Below are 19,624 nucleotides of genomic sequence, written 5' to 3' on the forward strand. Positions count from 1 at the left end.
TAATTAATAATTATTTTCATAAATAAAGGGCAAGACTAAGAAAAGGTGTGGAATTAAGTAGTGTGGTGATGTCCAATTACTTGGAAATGTGAGCAAATGTTCCTACCCCTTAGAACAAATTACATTTTTAAAAATTCATTCACTTGCTTACTTATTTACTTAAGTACATCCCCAAAACTGGTTGAGTTAAAAGAAATTTTATGCTATGCTTTGTTGTTTCTTGGAGGTACAGGATAAACGATAGGAAAAAACTGGAAAAGACAACAAAAGCTCTGGAATGTTCCACAGCTTCCTTTCATTAGAGTTCCTCACTCCATCTATGACACTTCCTTACTAAAGGTATGGCCGGCCTGCCTGCCTGCCTGCCTGCCTGCCTGCCTTCCTTCCTCCCTCCCTCCCTCCATCCCTCCCTCCCTCTCTCCCTCTCTCTCTCTCTTTCTTTCTTTCACAGATAGAGTGACCTGTCTGTCCTTCAAGGTCTGAGGACTTTTTCTGCTGTCTTTGTTTACCTAGCATTAGGAAGAATATTTGTCCCAAAATAAGCCCTTGCTGAATGTTGAAGGCCATGCATGAGTGAATGAATGAGCACTTGGGTAAACTCCTATACCCGCCCCATCTCAGGAGCTCTGGTAGACGGTCACCTCTTCATGGCTGACCCACTGTCAGCAACGGGAAACTTACTAATTGGCCACACTGTGGCTGCCTTTTGAAAAGCTCCTTTTAGTCAAAGTTAGTTAAAGCCATTCTAATAAATAGGCTGTAAAAATTTCAGTTCTCTCCTAAACCCTCAAGGAAGGATCAACAACAGGGTAAGAATATTAGTAATGTTACCTGCTACTTCTCATTTAGGAAGTTTAGGGTTTTACTAAGGAAAAGAAGTAGGCATTTTTTGCTTTGTAAAATAAAATCATCACTTTTAAGATTTTTATCTTCTATGGAAACTCCCATTGCACTTTGGAGTTCTGCTCTTGAAATTGGCTTCCAATTTTCATATTATCTTGTTCTCAATCATTTTAAAAGGCAAAATTAGTTATTCAGGAGTGGAATTCATTCTCTTCAAATATATTATCCTTTAAAATATCTACTTCAGAAACTAAAGCTGAAATAGTATCTCAAATTATGAAGCACTTGGCTTTGCTACTTTCACTCCAGATAGATTTTCGATATTAAGTTTAAGGCCAAAAAAATAAAAACAAAACAAAACGCTAACTCACAAATTTCAGGCCCACACAAAATGTCTAACAGGTAAAAGTCACCTTACTCTACCTTTACATATAATTATCTTAAGTTTAGTTTTTATTGCATAGTTACCAACTCATTTTGAAAACTCTATTATTGTTTTGAATGTTTTGGCCTAGAGTGAACTTATTTTATATTGATTTTTCTAGAATGTTGATGCCACTATCTGTTTCCCTATCTGTAAAGTGAACAGAATAAATTGTTCATCTCCTCGGATTGTTGAAAATTAAGAGATTATGCATGCAAAATACATGCAAATGTGAAGGCAAAATGCTGGGCACAGTATATAATGAACACTTAAGATATCTTAGGTATGTAATAGTAATTGAAGTCTTGACCCTTCTTATTTCTTTCTACTTTTAAGAAAGTAGCCTTCTAAATGGTCTGTCTACCAATGATCTCTTTCCTTGAGCCCATTCTCCACTGCAGGGCCATTTTTTTAAATGCAAATCTGGTCAGTTGAGAGTATGGTGTTTTGGGTTGGATCATTTGTTGGAAAGGTGTGGGAAGCTGTCCTGTGCTTTGCAGGATGCTGAGCAAATCCCAGGCCTCTACTCACTGAATGTAAGGAGCACCCCCTCCTCCTCTCACCAATTAGGACAATCAAAACATTTTGCAGGCATTGCCAAATGTCCCCTGGGAGTCAAAATCATTCCTGTTGAGAGTCACTGCCTTAAAGACCTTTGATGGCTCCTCATAGGATAGTTAATCCTTAAACTCTTAACATAGCTAAAAGGTTTCCATCATCTTCCCTTAACAGTCTTTTCACAATCAGACTCTATGTTCCCTTTGAACTAAAAAAAAAAAAAAAGTTAGAATTTCTAATAGGTTTCCAGGTGTTGTGCATGCCATTTGAGAACCAGTATTCTAGTCCCTTAAGGAAACTCCTCATCTAAGACTCAGATAAGATGATCGTCTCATTTAGGAAACCTTCCTTGACTGTTTAGGGAGCTTGTTTACATTCTTTGTTTTCATGGCACCTTTTTACTAATGATATAATGAGCCCTTACCACATTATGCATCCATCTATTTCCCTTGCTTTTGAGAACTTTCAGTGGGAAATTTTCTACCAGTCCAGAGGCCTAGCATACTTCAGCTCTGTGTAGCTTATTACAACCTACTTTCCTCAATAAGGATCAATGAAATTATAAGATCCTGTAAATCTTTAGATGTCCCTCAGTTCAAGACAATTACCTAGAATTTTTTACTCACATATTTTCATCATCATACAGATTAGCAGAAGGCTGTTTAAGCAAATGAAGAGAGGAAACTCCCCAATTGTTATTTTCCAATTGTTGCACATTAAAAAAAAATATATGTTTAGCAAGAGAAGCCTCTTATTTCCATAAAAGTTAGCTTTGAATACATCACAATTTGAATGCTGTGGAACTCCACAGACTCATCAAAATCACCTGTTCTGTTCCGACAGGACCTCAACCAAGGGCAACAGCGCTACTTTTACAGCATTATGAGGATTTACAACTCCAGGCCCCAGTGGGAGGCCTTGCAGACCCGCTACATTCACAGCCTTCAGCACCAACAGCTGCTTGGTAAGTTTAACTACGTGATCCAAACTAAGCAACTAAGGAATCAACTTGTGCTGTAGCCAGAAGTCGTTTCCAGATAAATAATTCAAGTACAATGGCATCTACTGGCGTGCTATTTTATCAACATAGTAGTTGGTTAACCAAGTTTCAAAGTGCTTATTCTTGACAATGGAAAGCAAGGTTTTATGGGTAAATTAATAGGGTTTAAAGAAATTCAAGTATGGATTGTGATAAAATGTCAACTCTCTGAGATTTGTGGGAACTTAAGTAAATCAGTGGGTCTGGGCTTACAAAACCAGGCGAGGCTCAAAGCACAGCTCAGCTCCTTGCTGTGTGCGAACTCAGAAACTTGGTTTACTCACGACAATAATAGTTACATTTATTGCTCATTGACCACGTTCCAGACATTGTGCCAAGAGCTTTACATACGATATCTCATTTTATCTCCAATTTATGGCATAGAAAATGGAAGCTCAGGCAGGTTATGTAACTTGATCAAGATCACACACAGGTAATAAATGTTAGTTAGGACTTCAAGCCAGAGCTGTCACCTCCGAAGTTTATACATTTTCAGCCCCATCCTCTGCTGTCTCTCCTCTTCTTTCAACCTCTTTAGATTTGATGAAGCACAAATGAAATAATGGTTGTGAAAGACCTTCACAAATTGTAAGCATCAACTTACCGAAAGGCATAATTGTTGTAAAGTCCCTTTTCTTGGCAGGAAATGCTTTCAGTTGCTGGCTGCCCTTCATCATACTGTTCTCCTAACTCCACTAGAGTGCTTTTTAAACAAAAATCTACTCACTTGGCTTTAGCACATCTACTTTATGCTGTTGTTTTTGTATTTACACAAACGGAAGGCATGGTTTGTGCAATTGATTTAATAAAAACAATAACAATAGGTACCTTTTATTGAGGGCTTCCTATGTGTCAGGTGCTCGTCTAAGAACTTTGCAGGTATTGTATTTAACGCTCAAACACCTCTATGTGGTAGGTGTCTTTATGACCTACAGTTTAGAGAAGAGAAAACTAAAACATGGACAAGTTAAATAGCTTGACCAGGGTCATGCAACTATTGAATAGTAAACAGAGAAGCCAGGATTCAGTCTGGTCCCCATGATTGTCTGAAGTGGCACTAGAAGCATCATCTAGTAGCTTTGTTTTTATAGCAAAATTGCATAGAAGCCAATGAATCCAGAAGCGGAAGTATTCAATGCTTAGTGCATATAAAATCCACCAGGTACCTTATCAAAATGCAGATTTCCAAGCTTAACCCTCAGAGTTCCTGATTCAGAAGGTCTTTAGAGTCATAAATCTGCATTTTTAATTAGCATTTTGAAAAAGCATGTGGCCTCAGCCCAGTGATTCACCAGTTGGTGTTCTGCAGACTACATGTTGAGAAACACTGAGAGAGATCAAATATATCTTTCTGGTTTGAAGAAAGTTTTGATATCGAAGATATCATGGCTCAAGTCCCTTTCCAAATAATTTGACATGTTAATCAATGACTAAGTGTTTATTAACTTATTGAGTGAGAAATGCAAAAGAAGAAAAATACACTTCCAGTCTTCAAAGATCATATAATCTGGGCATGCTCACCACAAGAGTAGAAAAAATTGTGTACACATAAGTAAATATTTGCAGTTTTGTTTTCTTATTTGCTTTGTAAAATTGTTGATTTTGAAGTTTCTCTCATTTCTTTCCCTTACGCTATATTACTCAGCGGGAAGCCTTGTCTTATGCTCTTGTGCTTAGAGATTCAACCAAGAGAGCCTCAGCCAAGGTAGCTCCTCAAAGAACCATTTCACGGAAAACTTCAGCCATGACAAGAAGATGTCCATCAGTACTACCTGTATCTGTGGTTCTACTTAGGGCCCAAAGTAAAAGGGGCCAAATGCTCAGGAACTGAGACGTGGCAGCATTTTTGGAAACAGGAAGTTTGCCCATGTATCCCTGGTATCTAGTGGGTGCTTAGTGCATATTTGTTGAATGACAGGGAATAATTTCTAATATAAACCCCAGACCTAAAAATAATCTCTGATTCATAAAAATTTTGCCAGCAAGACCAAGAGGTTTAAGAGCAATGGAGCCGAGAGTAAGCAAGCCTTTCCACATAACATACGTAGAGTAAAAGGACTTTTAAAGCTTTCAAAGTAAAAGTTTCCTTTGAATTAGAACCTCCCAGAGAAGTCCTCAAAACAGTGAAAGGGGACAAGTGACCAGAAGGAGCCAGGTCCTCTGTCACTGGGTGACCATTTCTTGCAAACTATCGTGCATACATTTTGAAAATATACATAACAACACAGGGTTAACACAGATCATAGAGGGCTTACAAAACTATATCATCCCAGCAATAACTGGCCTGTACATTTCCTTCCTCTCCTCTTCCCCATCACGCAATGGCATTTAATATGGTCCCAAAGCTCTTTTAGTTCTCACCTGGTTTGATCACTTTGTGTCATCTTGAAACGTGCACTTATCAGTCTACCACAGCTGAATTGACTTTACGCAGCTGTAACTGGTCTTGACATGGATAAGAGAAGTCATGCACACATCTTTCCCTGGCAGCTGAAGAAACACTCTTAAAAGAATGTGAAATAGCCCTGAAGACTTGATTTCAAGTTCAACCTTTCTGTGGCCTCAAATGCTTTAAGCAAAGTACACAAAACTATACTAAGCAAAAAGTGAGATAGCAGTGAGTCAGTTCATCATATAAATGGCATAGTGTTGCGTTAGTTATATTTAATGGTTATTTTCATCACCAGAGATTTTGTGTATGTGTGTGTATGTGTGTATGTGTGTGTCTGTATGTGTGTTAAAAATCAGTCACCAGTTCTCAAGTAAAGTCAAAACAAAACAAAAAAATGCTTCTTCCTCATCATTTTAAAATACATCACCCCATTCAAATCAGCTAATGCCTATGAAAGGAATTGGTTGAGGTGGAATATAAACTTGATTGACAAGAGATGTGCTAACATTGATCTGAAAGGAATATGCTGCATTCTTATCAGAAAAAAATCATTATCTTCTCTTTGCAATCATGAACATATAACATATAAAATTTGTCATGAGATTCTGAAAACTAGTATTGAGGTCCAGCACTACTTCTGAGCTCCTGTCTGACTTTTCTTTGGGAGGAATGGGAAGCGTGGTTGGCCCACTAGTCTGATAAGAAGTCTTGAGGAAACTAATACTGACCTTGCTGGGATCATTCACTTAATCATAAAGACGCTTCTTGACCTCTGCAAATTCTGGCCCTGACATGTATTCTAAATACCTTTATAGTTCTAAGTTAGAAATTGTTACATAGACTTAAAAGAAGAAAAGACTTCAGTGGGACTGGGATGAGCTGCATGATAGTCTCATAAAGCAGAGAGGTTGGTGGGAGACCTAACTTGGCCTATACTAACCTTCCCATTGTTTTCACAATGGGCCTTTTATATCCTCTGATCTGCTTGCCTGCACTTTTATCTTAGACTATTTTTTGATGGGCATAGGTATTTGCTGTGTAAGCCTTACCTAGTGATGCAGAATATCAAGGAGGCCACTTACAATTCTAAGCTGCATCCCTGTATCAAAAATCTCAGAAGCACCTTGCATCTGATAGAGGCTTTTAAGAGCAGATTGACAGGTGAATGTCACAGGTCCACAAGAAGGACAAATAGATTTAAGTTGGTACAAAAGTTTCCATTTGTTGGTTCTCCCTTTTAAGAAGATAATGTGCCCCTGCACTTGAGTACCTTACTTGAAACTTAAAGAAATGTAATTGGTTATGGTGCTGGGAGAAAGGGGTGTACCTGGGAGGACATTGAGAAAGATAAACAAAGGGGAAGGAAGAGAGGACAACCTGTAACTTTTAGCAAAGGCTACCACTTTTAACTGTTAGAGAAAATGCTATTGCTAGAACTCACAATGTCAATATACATTATCAGAACTTAAGTCCTGGAGATCAGAGACTGTTTCACCTGAAATTGCTAGCACCTAGAATGGCCCCTGGTTGCGGTAGGCAATCAATAACACTCTTTGAATAATAACGAGGCCTTCAAAGATTCTGCAAGTCAGACTGGCCTCTGGCTTTGTGATATTGTTCTAGGGTCCCAGGAACCCACAATTGTTGATGAGGAGTAGCAGTAGAATATCAAGGACAGATGTGAGACAACAAGTCTACCCCACAAGGGGCAGGCAATAGAGGGTACACTGGAAAGAATTTTAAAACAATAATAAAGCTGACTACAAGTTGAACTATTTTTTATTACCACCACGAGCCAGCAATTCTAAATAATATCAGTGATAAAATATTCATCCCCCAAAATCTTTTATTGGACTAGGTTCTAAACAATTTCTGAGGTTACCGTTGAGTTTTAAATAATACATATATGTAAGCTTCAAAGTAGCGCATTTGTATGGCTTTTCTTCAATAACCATTTTACTCCACATGGAAAGTAATTCAGAGAACTTCCTGCTATATGGTCAGCTCTCAGTACACACAGTATCAGCTCATGTGTCTCTAGCCCCTGTAGTACTATATACTCTTGCATTTAAATGATAGATTTGAAATGAGCAATGATTGTGCCATGATTGTAAAGACAAGAAACATAACCTGAAATACTTCAATTTTTGATTCTATTGGCCGTTTAGAGTTTTTAAAACAATTTTTATGCATCATTTATATACAAGAAATGAGCTTGAAGTTCAATGAATTTTTCTTCATTTCAATTACTACATTTTAGGCCGGGCGCGGTGGCTCAAGCCTGTAATCCCAGCACTTTGGGAGGCCAAGACGGGCGGATCACGAGGTCAGGAGATCGAGACCATCCTGGCTAACACAGTGAAACCCCGTCTCTACTAAAAATACAAAAACTTAGCCGGGCGAGGTGGCAGGCGCCTGTAGTCCCAGCTACTCGGGAGGCTGAGGCAGGAGAATGGCGTGAACCCGGGAGGCGGAGCTTGCAGTGAGCTGAGATCCGGCCACTGCACTCCAGCCTGGGTGACAGAGCGAGACTCCGTCTCAAAAAAAAAAAAAAAAAAAAAAAAAAATTACTACATTTTAATTTCAAGATCTATGTAATTTTGTTATAAATCTTTTTTGTAATCAGCTTTTATAGTCTATTTTTGCTTGTATATGTATTCCCTCTTTTTAAAAAAAATATAGATTCAGTGGGTACACATGCAGGTGTGTTACAATGGGTATATTTCATAATGCTGGGGTTTGGATTTCTATAGAACCCATCACCCAAATAGTAAACATAGTACCCAATAAGTCACTTTTCGACCCTTGCCCCCATCCCTCTCTCTCTGTTGGAGTCATCAGTATCTATTGTTTCCATTTTTATATCCAAATGTACCCTTTGTTTACTTTTCACTTATAAGTGAGAATATGTGGTATTTGATTTTCTGTTTCTGCATTAATTGATTTTGGATAATGGCCTCCAGCTGCATTCATGTGGCTGCAAAGGAGATGTTTTATTCCTTTTTATGGCTGCATAGTATTCCATGGGGTGTGTGTGTGTGTGTGTGTGTGTGTGTGTGTGTGTGTGTGTGTGTGTATGTATTACATTTTTTAAATCCAATCCACTGTTGATAGACACTTAGGTTGATACTATGACTTTGCTATTGTGAATAGTGCTATGATAAACATACGAATGCAGATGTCCTTTTGAGAAAACAATTTCTTTTCCTTTGGGTAGATGCCCAGCTGTAGCATTGCTAGGTGGACTAGTAGTTCTATTTTTATTTCTTTGAGAAATCTCCATACTGTTTTCCATAGAGGTTGAAAGTTCAATGAATCTTGACAAATGCATACAGTCACATAACCACCACAATTGACATAGAACGTTTTCACTACCCAAATGTTACCTTATCCTTTTTGCAATCAATCTCCTCCCCTGAAGTCTGGCCCCATGGAAATCACTGAGCTATTCTCTATCACTCTAGTTTTGCCTTCTCTAGAATTTTGCATAATTGGAGTCAGAGTATAGTGTTTTACACCTGGTTTCTCTCACTAGCATGATGCTATTGAGGGTCCTCATGTTGCATTTGTCAGCAGTTTGTTCCTTTTCTTTGCTGAGTTACATTCCATTGTATGGATACACCACAATTTGCTTATCCAGTCACTGGTTGATGAGCATTTGGAGTTTTTGGACTATGAGGCATAAAACTTCTATAAATTTTAAATGTAGGCCTTTGCATGAACCTAAGTTTTTATTTCTCCTGGATAGTTTCCTAGGAGCACAATTACTAAGTCACATAGCAGATTTAGGCTTAATTTTTTAAGATACTGCCATAGTGCTTTCCAAAGTGGTTGCACCGTTTTGCACTCCCACTAGCAATGAATAAGAGCCCTAATTGCACCACATTCTTACAATGTCCAACATTTTAATTTTTGTGTTCTAGTGACTGTAGCTGCTGGGTAGAGGAGAATTTGTGTATGTGGAAAATACAAGCATTGCAGCTACTAGTTACAGTTACCCTCTTACTGGTAACAGTGATAAATTTCAGGAAAGAGGATCATGATAGATATGGGGTGATGATACTGATAATCTTGGAGATTTAACAGAAGAAATTTCTAAGTTTAGCAGTGAACCCTGATAACTCTTCAGTTTATTTTTAGGGAAGAAAGACAGGGATTAGAGGAAGTGAGGAAAAGGAAAAAGAAGTAACCCCTGCAAGAAGGACCATCCCTGGAAAAAACTGTGGTATGAATTCAGTGTGTACTCATTAACTTCTTACCCTTCCTTGTTTGTATTGTTCTTCAGGTTCAGAAATCAACACCCTATCACCACTACCAAAATCTTTATGCACTGTATTAGTTATTGATTGCTGCATAATAAATTACTCCAAAATTTCATGTCTTAAAACAACAATATTTACTACCTCGCACTTTCTGTAGTCAGGCATCTAGACATGGCTTAGCTGAGGCTGCTGGCTCATGGTCCTACACAAGGCTGAAATCAAAGTGTCCACTGAGGCTGTGGTCTCATTTGAAGATTCAAACAGGAAAGGCTCCACGTCCAAGCTCACTCCGGTAATTGTTGGCAGAATTCAGTTCCCTGGGGCCTGGTGGACTCAGGGCCTCAGTTCCTTACTGGCTGTTGGCTGGAGGCTGCTCTCATAGGCCCTGCCACATAGGCCACTCAACAGGGCATCTCGCCAATGGCAACTTGCTTCATCAGAGTTAGAAAACCAGAGAGTGTGTGTAATGTGGAAGTCACGATCTTTTATAACTTAACGTATCAGTTTCACTAAGTTCTATTCGATAGAAACAAGTCACTAGGTCCAGTCCCACACAAAGGAAGGTAGTCAAAGGTATGAATACAGAAGGTGGGCTTATTGGGAGCCATTTCAGAAGTGTCTACCAAAGCCAGGACTAGGGTGAAGTGAGTGGCATGCCAGGGGTACAGAATTGAAGGTAACACTTATTCTAGCACAGCCCTGAGAATGAATCCCACCAGATACCTCATTCACCTCACCCTGGTCCTGACCCTGCTGCCTGCCACATGCACCTAACACATCTATTCTGTTTTCCGCCTACCCAATTTGTGCTCCCTGCAGAGACACTAGCCTGAGCCTGTCTTCTCAGGCAACTAACTGTTCCATGGTGTGCATTTTCTTTCCTCCATGACCCTCTCCTGAGTCTTAGTTGTTTTTTGTTCCAATTTTCCAGCATGCTCTTGGGGAAAAATGAGATGAAATAAGTCTAAATATTTAATCATTAATACCTAATTCTTACATAATCTATATATTTAGACCAGTATTTATTAGAATACCTTCCACATACCCAACTCACTGAGGATACTTAATGAACATGCAAATTCCACTCCTGGGTCCCATTCTAGACCCAGTGAATCGGGATCAGAATCTGAGAGATAGCATCCCTGGTGACTTAAGTTTGTTAAAACATAATGGCCTTTTGCATTACGGAGTGACTTCATTAGTCATATGCCTTAACCCTAAAAAACTGAATTTCTATTCGGAAAATTTGGCAAAAATTTAGGGGCAAGAGCTGCGTGATTAGAGAGTCTTTTTTGGGTAGGGGAAATATCTCCTTGATAACCCTCAGTATCTTGTGAGATAAACTACTTATTATTCTCACTTAAAAGCTGGTTGAACTGATGATATATTTTAAAGCATACCTGAACCTACTCAAATTGTTTCTTTTTCCTTGGTATTACTAAATATGCATTACAGTGTTACCAAATGAATCCTTGGCTTTTCCTAGCAGTCCGTGTTTTGTGATGAAGTCCATAGGAATGTGTTCAAGAGTTGCTGTACCTTTTCAATTAAAATGAGTTGCTAATTGCATCAGTGCTTATAGAGGAAACCATTATATCAGCCTCATTGACTCTGCTTTTCCCCACTAAATTACAGTCAGTTGCCTGAAATGTAATCAATTCCTGTATTGAAAATCAATCCTGTGTCTGCCTCTAGAGAATTCTCGCTCATTTTTCTCCGTATTAGAGCTATCACACCATGGCAGTTACACAATGGATTCAGCCAAGTCAGAAGTAGAAGCAATGCCTGTCGCTATTGAAAACCACAGATTAGGTGCAGTGTCAGAGGCAATTACCCGATTGCAACGGAATCAAAAACTCAGATGTTATGTGGTGTGAGTTCCTAAGCATCCTCCTGGCTCATAGATCATGGGAGACCTGAGGGCAACCAAGTACCTGGTTGTAAATGAAGAGTCCTAGAGAAAGAAATTTCCCACTTTAAGAATAATGTAATGGGCTGGGTGTGGTGGCTCAAGCCTGTAATCCCAACACTTTGTGAAGTCGAGGTGGGAAAGGTCAGGAGTTTGAGACCAGTCTGGCCAACATGGTGAAACCCCATCTCTACTAAATATGCAAAAATTAGCTGGGCGTGGTGACTCACACCTGTAGTCCCAGCTACTTGGGAGGCTGAGGCACAAGAATTGCTTGAACCCGGGAGGTGGAAGTTGTACTGAGCTGAGGTCATGATTACGCCGCTGCACTCCAGCCCAGGCAACAGAGTGAGACTGCGTCTCAAAATAATAATTAATAATAATAATAATAAAATGAAGGATATTTGGATATTTGATTTTCTAGAAGGACAATCAAAATGACTTGACGAGGTATCATTGAAAGTCAGTGCTATTTCAGAAGTCTAGCTTTCTTTAAGAAAAAAATCACATTCTTGTAAATATATACTTATTTGAATTCAGTAAGCCAATATGTGTTGCATTGTGCATTTATGTAAGAAAGTAAAGATCAGAAGGCAAAGCTCCATGTTTCAGGAGGTGTCTTTGAAACACAAAATGTAAGGTCAGGGAGGTAGGGAGGGGCTGGGGCTGGTTGAGGGCTGGGAGGCATGCTGAGGGGTCAGATGGTGTGTAAAAGGCATCGAGCAGGTGTCGAATGTGGCTTCATTTTCTAACTGAAGGACTAGAGAGCTAAAAACGCAGTCAGGGAATTAAGATCAAAAGAATATGTGTATAATCCATGCAAATTAAACAGCTTTTAATTCATGGAAGAGTCAGGCTTCAAGGTTCAAGCCATCAGGTTCTTTTCCACAAAAAGAAGAGAATACGCAGAACAAGAAAGTCATTTTAGAATTTAGCCTAATTCTTGAAAGAATCTACTTAATTAAAAAAAGTAACAAATGCAAAAGTTAATTTTTTTTCAAAATTATAAGTTTATGATTAAGTATCTCATGGCGAAATGGTATATGTTATGTGGTTCTTCTTACGTTGTTTGGTCATTTATGTGTTTAAATATTTGCAAAACCTGAGAGACAGCAGGAATAATGTTCACTAACTATGATGTTTACAAGCGATTAGGTTTTGCTGAAGTACAGAGAACATACATACGCAAGCAGTGGGAAACAAGTCTAGGAAGACATTATGGCTTGGTCATGGAGAAACTGCACTAACTTTAGTTGGCAGAAAATAGGCAGTCACTGGAGCTGTCTTTAGTAGGAGGTTGGCCTGAGAACATGTTATGAGGACTGATTTCCAACACTGGGCAAGAAAAGTCAGATTTAAAAAAAAGAAAGAAATCAGGGAAACATTTCAGGGGTATACCCCAACATTCCAGGAGCAGAAATGAGGAGGACTGAACTTGGAAATGAAATACAGGGAAAACAAGCAAAAGGCCTGGTGCCAGAAGAACCCAACTCGAGTAGGTGAAACATCCTGACATGTTCTGAGGCCAAACTCCTACTGAAACAGACCAAGGGGATCACAGGAGACCAGAGGAAAAAGCACAGGGAAAACGGCCCTCAGAAGAAAAGCTGATGTGGGGGACAGTGAAATATCATCTGGTTTGGGGCAAGTTGAGTTGAAGCTTCCCACATTTCACAGGCACTGACATGGGTGCCACAACACAGAGAGAGGTCAGCCCTGGGAGTGGCGTTGCGGTGAACGGAGGGAAACAAACCAGGGAAGGAGGGCAGACGGGGGACAGAACAGAACCAGGGACAGGACCTGGGGACAGGCAGGGTTGCAGCATGGAGCCCAAGAGGAGCCAGAGTGAACATTTAGAAAAGTAGGCGCAGAGCTAGCCTCACAGAGGTCAAGGGAAGAGGAAAATCAAAGAAGGAAGGGTTAATGCTTGCATGCGGAAAATAGGATAGAGTAAGTTAAGGCCATTGTGGGTAGGGGCCTGGTTAGTGAGCTTAGGAGAGCAGCTCTATTCAGATTTGAGGGCAGCCTCTGGACTGTGAAGAGTGAGGATTAAGGGGTAGGAAAGTGCAGGCACAGCACAATGCATGTCCAAGATGTTTGCTCAGCATCCATTCATGGTTCTGATTCTTTCATTCTACCTAGGCTTTCTAGAAATTCCTCTCTCAAGCCCATTTTCTCCATTCATTCATACAGAGTATTTCCCTTCCACCACAATGGAAGGCATTTTCACAAGCTGATACCAGCTGAATGTGTTAATGGAGTCTGATGATGAAATTCTATCAGGCAGAGCATATTGTTATTGCAATATATTTTATTAGTCTATTAGCACATGTTATAAAATACGTGCTTATGAACAATTACTGCTTGGATTTGATATAGCCAATCCATTGATGTAGGAATTTGGAGCAACAGAGTCATTTTTAGTAAAGAAATTGAGCTGAGTAAAGGTGAAATTCAAGATTCTATAGCATGTATGAAATGAAATGATCCATTTTAAAGACGAGATATAACTATGCTACCATAGATACACTTTCATTTAAGACAAACCATTTCATTTAGAACAGTTAAGAATACGTTAAAGCTAGGGAATTAAAGTCAGATAAAAATCTCTTAACAAAATATCAACTGTTTCATCCATAAAGAACAGCAAAGCCTTTTTTTAAAAAGCAAAAACCCACTCCACTTCTTTTGTGATTGTTTAAAACTCATGCTAATTTCAGTAAATGTAAGGATGACTATAGTCAGCAGTTAGAAAATGAGAAAATGAATGATTTAAGATGCAGACTGTATTAAAAAAAATCTGATCTCTGTAGAAATTATCAGTGCCAACAAAGATCTGTGGGATGAAAAACACATTTAAAGTTGGTGCAGAACAGAGATATAGGGAATTTTTATATGAAGAAAAAGATAAATCAATTAAAGCAGGAACCATGCTGTTTATTGTGATAAATCATATTAATATAACTCTTCTGAACAAGATATTCAACTGAAGAGAGGAGATATATAAATAAATCGGGATTTTAATTCACTGCTTTTGCTTTTGGATGCCAGAAGACAATGCCACACATTTAGGGCTGTGTCTACACAACCATAAACAAACGCTTTGCCAGGAAGCACCATGTGTGGCACTGTTGATGAGCGCGCCCACAGCAGGTCCCAAAGAATAACAGATTTTCAAAGAGGAGGAAAGATGGAGATCAGAGCTTTGCTCAGAATGACATTCTAATGATTCTCAGTAACAGCAAAAGGATTCAGTTTCATAAAATCAGTCAAGCCAGTTTTATATTTTTTTATTCTAGCTCATTCACCAGACATTTATTGAGTGCTGATGAGCAGGCAGGTCCTATGGAAGGCATTGCAGATTTTGTGTGGAATGAAATGCCTCTGCTTAGGTTATCATTGCTGTTTACCTTGTAATATTGTGGCCCAGACTACCTGACCGTGGGCTGTGACTGATTGCAAGCTGACCTTTTCCACCAATGCTGGGAAGCTATGGCTGTAGATGATAGGATCTGCTCCTGTGTGAGTACTGATGAGGTGGTTCTCTTGAGACCTTCTACGTTTGCGGACTCGATCTGGTAGGAGAGAAAAATGAAGTCCTAACAAGCTGCAGGGGACCCTACCTACAAATCCTTCTTCTGCCCTAACATAGGTCATTGTGGTTCTATAGGTGTGAAGGTGGTTTGTTTTGTATTGTTTTGTTTCTAAATCAGAACTAAGTATCTGGCTGGGCACAGTGGCTCACGCCTGTAATCCCAGCACTTTAGGAGGCCAAGGCTGGTGGATCACTTGAGCCCAAGAGTTCAAGATCAGCCCAGCCAACATAGCAAAACCCTATCCCTATTAAAAATACAAAAATTATCTGGGCGTGGCGGTGCACACCTGTAATCCCAGCTACTCGGGAGGCTGAGGTGGGAGGATCACCTGAACCTGAGAGGCAGAGTATGCAGTGAGCTGAGACTGTACCACTCCACTCCAGCCTGGGCAACAGAGTGAGACTGTCTCCAAAAAAAAAAAAAAAAAAAAAAAAGAAAGAACTAAGTATCATATGATCGTACAAATGCAACCTGATCAGAAGTATAAGTTCTACCTTTTCTCCTCATGCTTGTTCTTAGTTAGGGTACTTAGTGCAATAGTTAAGAAAACAATCTGAAATCTGATTATCTAGGCTGAATTCTAAATGCAGTAAATGCTGTATTTAATAGCTATGTGATTGCATGAAAGTGATTCCGCCTCTGTGCCTCAGTTTCTCATCTGTAAAATGGGGATAATTATAGTTTCTACTTTGTAGAGCTTTGGGAGGATAAGCACACAATACCTGATATTGTACACATCCATTAATGCTAGCTAACTAATTAATCTTAGTTTTAAAAGTGTAAAAATTGTGATAACAGAATAACTGATACTCAGTATGTTCAATGTTTCACCATTTTGCATGGCACTTTTTAATGTATTATGTATGATCAAAAGGTAAGGCCTAGATAAAGAAAATGTGGTACATATACACCATGGAATACTATATAGCCATTAAAAAGAATTAAGTCATGTCTTTTGCAGTGACATGACTGCAGCTGGAGGCCATTATCCTAAGCAAATTAACACAGGAACAGAAAACCAAATACTGCATGTTCTCACTTATAAGTGGGAGCTAAACATTGGGTACACATGGACATAAAGATGGGAACAACAGACACTGAGGATTCCTAGAGGGGAGATGGATGGAGAGTAGGAGGGGGACAAGGGTTGAAAAGCTAACTATTGAATACTATACTCATTATTTGGGTGACGGGATCAATTGTACTCTAAACCATCACACAATATACTCATGTAACAAACCTGGACATGTACCCCTTGAATCTAAAATAAAAGTTAAAATTATATATTTTTTAAAAGGTAAGTGTGGTCAAATGACTTCATAGAAGACAGTTTTCCAGAAAACGTTTGTAATGGCTGACAGTAAGTAAAACTCCTCATCTCCTCTTTCCAACCCTTTTTTATTGTGGAAATTGCATTACTAAAGAGCAACAAGACTGACTGAAAAAGTGAGGGGCAGGGGAGGTCCAAACTGGAAACTACTCAAATGTCCATAAATAATAAAATGAATAAGTAATTGGGATTTATTCAAACAGTGAAATTTAACACAGCAATGAAAATGAATGGAAAATGAATGCATCATAGCACACCACACCATGGATAAATTCTAAAAACATAAGATTGAATAAAAGAAATCAGACACAAAAGATATATATTCAATGATGCCATTTAGAGAAAGTTCAAAAAGTCAGTATTTAGGCGTGCATAGTGATGATCATAAAAGTGAGTCATGATTACTGTGGCATGGAGGAACTGATGATGGGAAGAGACATGTGGGTGTGGCGGGAGATATTTCTGGAATTCTGCCGAAATCATATTTCTTGGTCTGTATGATAGCTACCTATTTGCACATAACAATTTTTAATGCTGTGTATTTACACTTTGATCATTTTCTTTTCATGTATTGTAGTTTACAAAAAGTCTTTAATTCCAGATGTAAGTTTATAATTTTTAAAATGAGAATAAACAGTTTGTGAGGAAAGGTATCAGAAATCTAAGCTAGAAGCAAGTGGAGTAAATCTCTTTGTTATATCCATATGCCCCATTTTTCCACATATTTCTCTGTATGTCTTCAACTCAATTCCCAACATCTTCCAATCATAAAAGGTTGAAGGATAATTATAAATAAATGGAGATTACTGCAACAAGCACTAAGGATATTCTCACAGTGTACATGAGGGATCTGATTCTGCTTAGATGGAAAGAACAAAACCTGGATAGTAGAGATGATGAATCATGTTGTTGAGAGATGCTCTTTTTTGAGGAGAAAAGTGATGAACATATGTTCTAATTTAGATAATCTGCTCCTCTTCTATTTCAGACTCTAAGTTTACCCAGCTAACCTTTTTACAGAAACAGGAAAAAGTGCTGGATAATAATGATTCAGTACTGGTCCACTCTCATGTTCCAGATAATGGCTCATAGCAATAGTTATTCTACGATCCATTTGTAACATTTTAAACAAGAAAAGTTATTCTGGCCTAAAACTAGTGACTTTGAAAATATCTGCCCTGTAATGTTGATCTTCTTCAGATAAACAATTTAAATGTATAAATATAAAGAAATAGAGTTAAGCAAAATCCATAAGATGAGAGAATACAACTGTCCTCTTTAAGACAACGGTCTGTAAGACTATATTGTTTTCTTGATATTGCCATGCTGGGAACCAGAAGGTCATATGGATTCCACCTGGTTCTGTTCTCCCTCTGTCACAACACCCTGGAAGGGTTATTGACCTAGGCACTTTATGAAGATGAATGAATTGAGAATGACTGAATCCACATAAAACTGATCTGGTACAACCTTGCTTTAGTTTGACCCTTTTGAGAGCCCAAGAAAAAGTCCAATGAAACGTTTTATTTTGTATGAGGATATTGTTGGAGAATTTTCTCGCCACATCACGTTGGAAAGTCTCAGTACCAAGACCAACTGGCTTCCCCTAAATAACTGATGTTTGTCCTACAGATACAGTGATTCAAGCAACTGCCTCATTTTTTGCACTGGCTATAAGGAATTTTAGTGCAAAATCTGAAGTCTCTTATAAGCATAGGCAGACTTTGGTTTGATTTTATATCTTATAACCATATTTTGATTTTCCCTGGACTTCTGTATTTGCTCATTTTGATTGTTTAAGTTGCATTTTCCAGAATGTAATGGAGTGTAAGTAATTACATTTCCCTACCCCCAAACTGAAGCGTCTTAGTTGATTAGGTCTGTAGTTCTAGTCTCCCAAGGAACTGACAACTACATGACAGACTCCACCTGAATTTTGCATAAGCATATTAAATACATATCAAATTCCCAAAACCTAGTTTTTCTGCGTCCTCTACTCTGTCTTGATAAGTGCCACCATGCACTTGGTTACTCAAGTCAGTATTTTGGGTGTCATTCTTGATTTTTCTTCTCCCTTTATAATTTGCAAGAGTTTATATCACCTCAAACTCCCAAAAATCTCTTGAATCAATTTTTTAAATTTCCCTGCTGATAGGGTTTGGCTCTGTGTCCCCACCCAAATCTTATGTTGAATTGTAATTCTCAATGTTGGGGGAGGGACTTGATGGGAGGTGATTACATCATGGCGGTGGTTTCCCCCTTGCTGTTCTCGTGATAGTGAGTGAATTCTCACAAGACCGGGTTGTTAGAAAGTGTGTAGCACTTCCCCCTTCACTCTCTCTCTCCTGCCACCATGTGAAGACATGCCTGCTTCCCCTTTGCCCTTCCACCATGATTAAGTTTCCTAAGGCCTCCCTAGCCATGCCTCCTGTACAGCCTGTAGAACTGTGAGTCAATTAAACCTATTTTCTTTATAAATTTCTTTATAATTTCTTTATAAATTACCCAGTCTCAGGTAGCTCTTTATAGCAGTGTATAATATACCTGCCTATTGCTGGCCACTAGTTTCAGCCCCCTGCCCTCTTTCTCCTAAACACATGCTAACCCTCAATAGCATTCCCGCTCTAGTCTTCCTCCCCTTCCATCCATGGCACACACTCCTTCAGGAGGCATCTCTCTAACACTCAGATGTGAAACCATTACTGCCTGATTGAATGTTTTCTCAATAATCCTCATTATCTACAATAAAAAACAAAATTCTTTAGAATGATCATAAATGACCTTTATAGTCTGAACTCCTAGGCCTTCACCTCTGCTCCTTGAAAGCTTGTGGTGCTAGAAACATGCCAAACTCTTTAATTTTCACACACATGCCATTTCTTCCCCTTAAATTTCTTTCCTGCTTGGTCACCAAGGGCTACTTCCATTTGTCTTCAGGTCCCTGCATACCTTATCTCTGAGAAGCATTCCCTGACACTCAGGCAAGCTTTGGCATACCTTCCCTCATGTTCCTAGAGATTCTGGCCCATACGTCTACTGTAGAAATTACCGGGGTGCTTTGAATTTACTTCCTTGTATATTTCCTTTCTAGACAATAACCTCCGTGTTTTCAGGTACTATGTCTCACTTTTCTATCTCAGGGCCTAGCATAGAATGCAACCTCAGTTAAATAAATTGATAAGTAAATAGTAGATGGTAGGTTTATATTAGATGGGGACAGATACTAGATTCAGAAGCAATAGACTAAAGCAGGGGGCAGCAAACTAAGGCC

General features: G+C 38.9%; 2 protein-coding genes across 21 annotated transcripts in view; one reads left to right on the plus strand and one right to left on the minus strand.

Annotated features, from left to right (window-relative positions):
• EPSTI1 (epithelial stromal interaction 1) overlaps positions 1 to 19,624 on the minus strand; it is a 307,624-nt gene that overhangs the window by 99,381 nt on the left and 188,619 nt on the right. The gene's annotated exons all lie outside the window — the stretch shown is intronic.
• Positions 238 to 4,713, plus strand: FAM216B (family with sequence similarity 216 member B; the record flags this gene model as incomplete). Its single annotated transcript, XM_065533379.1, has 3 exons — positions 238 to 339; positions 2,669 to 2,793; positions 4,473 to 4,713. Coding segments are annotated over 3 exons (450 nt in total), but the record flags the coding sequence as incomplete, so codon positions are not given.

The sequence above is a fragment of the Macaca fascicularis genome, chromosome 17 (assembly GCF_037993035.2).
Source record: "Macaca fascicularis isolate 582-1 chromosome 17, T2T-MFA8v1.1".
Lineage (NCBI taxonomy): Eukaryota > Metazoa > Chordata > Mammalia > Primates > Cercopithecidae > Macaca > Macaca fascicularis.